General features: G+C 50.3%; 1 protein-coding gene across 1 annotated transcript; it reads left to right on the plus strand.

Annotated features, from left to right (window-relative positions):
- The first annotated feature begins 874 nt into the window (after positions 1 to 874).
- Positions 875 to 5,698, plus strand: FAM32A (family with sequence similarity 32 member A). Its single transcript, XM_006904247.3, has 4 exons — positions 875 to 1,035; positions 1,153 to 1,294; positions 5,065 to 5,118; positions 5,422 to 5,698. Exons 1-4 carry the CDS (start codon positions 962 to 964, stop codon positions 5,488 to 5,490), a joined length of 339 nt encoding a protein of 112 aa, XP_006904309.1. The 5' UTR covers positions 875 to 961; the 3' UTR covers positions 5,491 to 5,698.
- The last annotated feature ends 592 nt before the right edge of the window (positions 5,699 to 6,290 follow it).

Below are 6,290 nucleotides of genomic sequence, written 5' to 3' on the forward strand. Positions count from 1 at the left end.
CATAGGTTAGATAACAGTTTGTGCCTCAGTTTCCCTATATTTAAAGTCAGGCTGGTTTATGGAATAAGGTGGCTGTGAGAACAAATGAGAGGACCCGTATAAATTCATATAAAGTATTAGCTGTTGTTATCATTATTCCCATTTTATGAGGCAAGCTCAGAGACATCAATCCACTTGCTCCAAGGCACACAGTCTTGGAAGAGCCAGAGACAAGCTCCACAGCTGCTGGGTTGGCTGGGAAGAACAGCTGTCTCCAGCTGAGTCTGTCCTGTCCCTCTCTGAAGAGCTGATTCTGTCATGCACGGCCCCACGAGGAAGCTGGTACAGGCTGTCAGGCCCTATGGTTCTCTTTTGGCACTCTCATCCAATTCTGGAATGCCAAAGGGTGAGCCTATGGCTGGAGAATTGGGCAGTCGCTTGCTGCCCCCTGCAGGTAGAACTGGGAAATGCAGGCACCGAGCCCTCCTTTATCCAGTGTCGTTCAGATTAGGGGGATGCTTGCTTTTTCTCCCGCCTATCCTCCTTCTCCCCCCAAGTCCCGTGGCACAATTTGGTCAACAGTACAAATTAAAATGCATGCTATCCATTGAACGTCCAAAATATGGCGGTAAAAGAGAAAAGAACATCCAAAGGCACGTAAAACACTAAAAAAGACGCTGAGTTTTAAGAAAAGGCGCCTGTCAAATTGTTTTCCCTTGTCTACGGGATCCCAAGGTCGGGGAACCCGGAAGTGGGCGCCAAAGCCGGAAGTGTGGCAGGAGACGGCTTGCAAAGGAGGCGTAGCGCCTGACTTTCCAGGCCCCTCCCGCAACCCGAAAAAGCGGCCCGAGTCCAGATGCCAAGGACGCATGTGCACTGCTTCGCACCGCCACTCAAGACTAAGTGAGGCGGGAGTTCTGCCGGAAGTAGTGTTCTCAAACAGGAAGTGTGGCAGTTTAGGCACTAACTGCTGACAGGCGCCATGGCGGCCTACGAGCAGGTCCAAAAGGGGCCCTTGAAGCTGAAAGGCGTCGCAGAGCTCGGCGTTACCAAGCGGTGAGTCCCAGAAGCCCGCGAGGCCCCATCTTCTGTCCCCTTAAGCCTCCTTCCGAGACCCCGGGCTCTTGTTCTCTGACTCGCCCTCACCCCATCTCCTACCGTCTCCTCTCCCAGGAAGAAGAAAAAGAAGGACAAAGACAAGGCGAAACTCCTGGAAGCGATGGGAACGAGCAAAAAGAACGAAGAGGAGAAGCGGCGCGGCCTGGACAAGCGGACCCCGGCCCAGGCAGCCTTCGAGAAGATGCAGGAGAAGCGGGTGAGGCGGGTGGGGAGGCTGGGGATGCCGCGAGCAGCGGGCTTGGGTCTCCAGCGGGTGAGTGCTTAGGAAGGGCCCGGAGACTCGAAAGCGGTACTGTTCCAGGATGCTCGGAGGAGGGCGAGCGGTCAGAGAAGACCTTAATTCCGGGGAGAAGATGATGAGTGAGAGAGGAAGAGCCCACAGCTGGGAGAGTTCCGATGACAGGAAGCCCTTCAGGCCTGAGTAGATGACAGAGTTAGAGATGGCGTTGAAAGGAGCCAGAGCCGAGAGTCGGGTTTGGATTCCAGCTTTGTCACTTATTTGCCCTGTGACACTAGGCCAGTAACTTATCTTCTTTCCGTACCTCAGTTTCTTCATCTGTAGGGGTCAGGATAGTACTTTTTCCTAAGCGGGATGGGAACTTTGTAACGCAGGTGAAGCATTTGTCACTAGGTCTGGTATAAAATCAATGCTCAGTTGGTGTTAGCTGTTGCTACTAAATGGCTGTGCTCCCTGCTGTAAGTCACCACCAAGTCTGTTTCCATGACGACTTTGTTGGCACATTCAAACATGTTTTTTAAGGCTCTATTAAATTATTTCTCTCGATATTAAACAATAATTGTGTGCAGTGGGGATAGGAGTGGTCAGCGTTAGATAGATAAGCTTATGCTGTGGGGGTGGGAGGGTAACCAGTCTAGGTCAGTGGTTCTCAACTGGAAGCTGTTTTTTCCCCCTACTTCCATCCCCAAGAAGTCATTTGGCAATATTGGGAGACATTTTTCTTTGTCATAACTCAGGCTGGGTGCTGCTGGCTTCTAGTGAGTGTAGGGTCAGGACGCTGCTCAACATCCTATAATGATCGAATTACCGCCCCCTACAGAAAAGAATGATCTGATCCAAAATGTCAGTAGAGCCCAGGCTGAGAAACTCTAACCCAGGACAGGGTGATTTTCTCAAGTGACATTAGGGAAAAGTTTACTCATTGCTCTCAGGCCTAATTCAGTTGTACAAAACAAAACAAAACAAAAGTGAGATGCACTGGCTTTGGTAAGACAGACTTGGGTTCTACTCTGTCTCTATTGCTTGTTGGTGGTGTAACTCTGGGCGAGTTGGCTAACCTCCCACACCTCAGTTTCTTCATCAGTAAAGTAAGGCTGAAGTCCCTACTTCATAAGTTTGTGGTGAGGATTTAACAAGTGAATGCACATAGTCCCTTCCCTAAGAGGCAGGGATGGAGTGTTACTCCTGGAGCAAGCGTGAGGTCGGGGAGAGGCCAGTGCGGCCTACAAGGTGACTAATAATGGCTGCTCAGAGTCAAGCACTAATAGTGGAAGAGATGGAAGGTACCGAGTTTGGGACAGATTTTGAAGGAAGAATAGCGGGATCAGGTGATGGATTGGGTGTGGACTGGGAAAGAAGAATCAAGTATGACCAGGAATTTTGGCAGGAGAAGCTGAGTGAATGAAGGTGCCTTCATTCAGTAGGTGCCTACTGAAAGAGGAAGGACTGCAGGTAAAGCAGGTTTTTAAAGGAGGGGATCAAGACCTTGGTTTTAGAGAAGTAAAGTTTGAGGTGCCTGTTAGAAATACAAGTGGAGAATTCTCGTGGACAGTTTGACTTCTGAATCTGCAGTTTAGTGGAGAGGTCTGGGCCCCAGATAAACATTTGGGAATTGCTATGGGACTGGATGATCTCCTTTGAAGAGGTACAGTGACAGAGAAGAGGTCTAAGGTCTGATTTCTGGTGCTTAGATGGTGTCAGAAAAGAAACTGCAAAGTATCACGGGAAGGAACAATACCAGGAGAGAGTGTGTGTCCTTAGGAGCCAAGTGGAGAAAGTGTTTAGAGGAAAAGGAAGTGATCAGCCGTGTCATATCCTGCCAAGAGGTCTCTTGGAGTGAGCATTCAGAGCCCATTGTTGGCATTTGAAATGAGGAGGAAGAAAGGCTGATTAAATATAACAGTGTATGTCAACCATAATTTAAAATAATTTAAAAAGAAAGACGGATCTTAGAGTAGATCCAAGAGAGGGTGGGGAGAGGCAGAGGTGGAGACAAGGAATAAAAATGACTCTTGGGAGTTTTACTGTCAAGGGAAACAGAAAAATGGGCCTGCAGCTGGAAGTGGTAGAAGGTCAAGGGCAAGTTTTTGTTATTAACATTTAAAACCGGAAGTACTGTTGCAGGGTTTGTTTGACCCACAAGACAGAGAGATGAGGCAGATGAGAGAGAAGGGAGGTGTGGGCAAAGCTAGGTACAGTTGGTCAGTGCAGATTCCCTTGTGGAAGGTGTTCAATTGAGTATAGCATGAAGGCTGGACAGCTGCTGGCTCTTGGGTGCAGGGCCTTTGGAGTGGGGTGCTGGCCTGGTGGAAAGGGTCAAGGCTTGGGATCTCTAGGCCCATCACCCACTGTGCACTCTGGTCTTAATTTTCTGTATATGCCATGTGGAGATGATGACAGCACCTACGACACCCTTTGAACTTGATGCATGGAGTAGGGAGAGGGAAGGCAGAGCCCTACCAAGGGCCTGGCATTGGCGACAGCTGGTCAAGTCAGTTTGGCCCCTTTTTAGGAGACACTAGCCTCATGTGGGCTCATAGCAGCATAAAGAGAGTCAGGAATGGACAGAGTAGACACTTCAGGGGGAGAATCAGCCAGGTGGGAGCTGACAGGGCAGAGAGAGATGAGGCAGCAAAGGAGAAGAGGAGCAGGGAGGAGCAGCCAGGTGGTAGCTGACAGTATTATTGCATGTGTCTGCGGTTTGACCGGGCTCAGCTGAGTGGTTCTGCTGACCTTGCTTGGAGTCTGGAGCAGTCCCATGGCAGCTGGGGCTGGAGGCCCAACTGGGCTGGAACATCCAAGATGGCTTTGCCATCACATGTCCACTGCCTTAGTGCTCCTTCTGTGGCCTCTCTCCCCACATGTCATTTCATCCTCCCGGTCCTTTCTGTGTAGTAAGGTCATCAGACTTCTATATGATGGCTGGCTTCCAAGGGCACAAAGCAAAAGGTGCTGGGTCTTCTTAAGGCTTCAGGCCAGCACTGACACTACATTCTGTTAAGTGAACTGAGTCACTGGGCCAGCCCAGAGTCATTGTGGCAGATGACTGTACAAGGACACGAATACCAGAAAATGCAGTTCTTGGACTTACAGGGGTGCGGAGGGCCACCAAAGTGAGTCAGCAATAGCCAGCCAGCTAGTAGGTATAGAGCCAGGTGCAGCCTCAGGTCTGCCTGGCTCTGCATCCCACGCACTTAACTCTTACGATCAGGTATTGGGAATGAGGGGTGGAGGCAGTCATGTTGGTGCTGGAGGCGTATTCCAGAATCGCTCGTGAAGATAATTGACTCTTGTAGCCTTCCTGGCACTGTGAGCGTCAGGATGGATACTGTCACTGAGGCACCTACTTTGTGTCAGGTCCTTTCTTCATTTGTCATCCTTCCTCCAACCCCATCAGGGACTTCTTTTTCTGCAAAAGAGAGATCCTGTCAGTTGCCCAAGGAAGCTAGAAGCACTGGGAACTTGTATAGTTCCCAGCAGAGTCTACCCAAGTCGGTGCTAGTACATTTCCTGCCACTCAGACCAAAGGGCAGCTGACCTGGGTTTCTGGTGGAATATGTTGTAGCCAAGTGTCCCTGTCACACGAGCCTGAGTGGACTTGAGGGACCTGAGACCTCCAGCTGTTCTAGGTGTGAGAGCCAGGCTGTCTGGGACTCCCATCTCCCATCCTGTAATGGCCTGGGCTGTGTTGAACATGTGACTCACATGCCTTTCTCTCTTCTCTTCAGCAAATGGAAAGGATCCTGAAGAAAGCATCCAAGACCCACAAGCAAAGGGTAGAGGTAAGTCACATGCCCAGTTGGAGAGGCTCAGCCATGTAGGTCCTTGCTAGGTCTGGAGGCTTGGAGCCTGGCAGAGAAGCCATTGGAGTGTCAGTAGGGGTGGGTGTTTACCCAACCTCCCTGGGGTCATTAAAGGGAGAAGCTGGGGTTCTGGTGGCTGTAAGGCCTGGCAGGGTGGCTTTGCGCAGAGGGGGCTCACTGAGGGGAGACAGGTTATGGAGAAGTGAGGGTGAATGGTGCCACACGTCCCTAGTACCCTGCTTGGCGCTTTGCTGACATTGGCTTTCTCCTTGGCATCCCCAGGACTTCAACAGACACCTAGACACACTCACGGAGCACTATGACATTCCCAAAGTCAGCTGGACGAAGTAGCTTCCCTGCCTGTGGTACGGAGTGGCACCAAGGAGAAACAGAAGGCCAAGTTGGAGTTATGTTTGGTGCCTTTGGTATTTTCTAGAAACATCCTTACACACACACCCTGTGTCTTCTGCTGGGACAGTGCTTTTCAAAGCAGTGTCCCCTCATTCCAGAACTTAATTAAAGTAAGACTGTCCTTTTACCCTATTTTCATTTCTCAATAGCACACTGAAGATGAACCTTCTTGGTTTGGACTGGAAATTATTGAGAGTTTATCCACGGATTAGGGTTATTTCTGTGTAAATACCAATGAACAGTGTTTTTACGCCCAAGTTGCATCTAACTAATTTTCACAGCCAGCCAACTATATTTGCCTGGATGAAACTGACTCCAGAGGAGAAGGAGCTGCAATGTGCAGACCCTCTGGGGCTCTGCGTGGGCTGCCCTTTCAAGCTTCCTCTAGCTGGGGGCTTATGCTGTTCCATCTGGGGCCTGGTGAGGCCACTTGCAGCTTTGTGGCCTTCAGACTGCCTCCTCAGCCACTTGGCCAGAGAGAATAACCACCCAATGCAAAGATTGGAACAAATGCCTTGTCCCTCTCTAAGCTGAACGGGTGGCTGGTACACAGCCTGTTCCCCCAAATTCCCCATTCCAGACATGTCCAGTGGGTATTGCCATGGCAGACATGGCCAGTCAAGCACCGCATTCTTTGTAATGGAACCCAGATACCGCCTTGCTACCCTCAACCCTGGGCTCCAAGCAGCTCCCCATGTTTATTCAGAGTTTTCACATAACATGGAACCTGTTTGGCATTC

The sequence above is a fragment of the Pteropus alecto genome, unplaced genomic scaffold (assembly GCF_000325575.1).
Source record: "Pteropus alecto unplaced genomic scaffold, ASM32557v1 scaffold160, whole genome shotgun sequence".
NCBI lineage: Eukaryota > Metazoa > Chordata > Mammalia > Chiroptera > Pteropodidae > Pteropus > Pteropus alecto.

Coding starts and splice junctions, on each gene's coding strand:
- FAM32A (XM_006904247.3), top strand. CDS start 962: ATGGCGGCCTACGAGCAGGTCCAAAAGGGGCCCTTGAAGCTGAAAGGC. Junction 1,036..1,152: donor GAGCTCGGCGTTACCAAGCG/GTGAGTCCCAGA, acceptor CTCCTCTCCCAG/GAAGAAGAAAAAGAAGGACA. Junction 1,295..5,064: donor AGAAGATGCAGGAGAAGCGG/GTGAGGCGGGTG, acceptor TCTTCTCTTCAG/CAAATGGAAAGGATCCTGAA.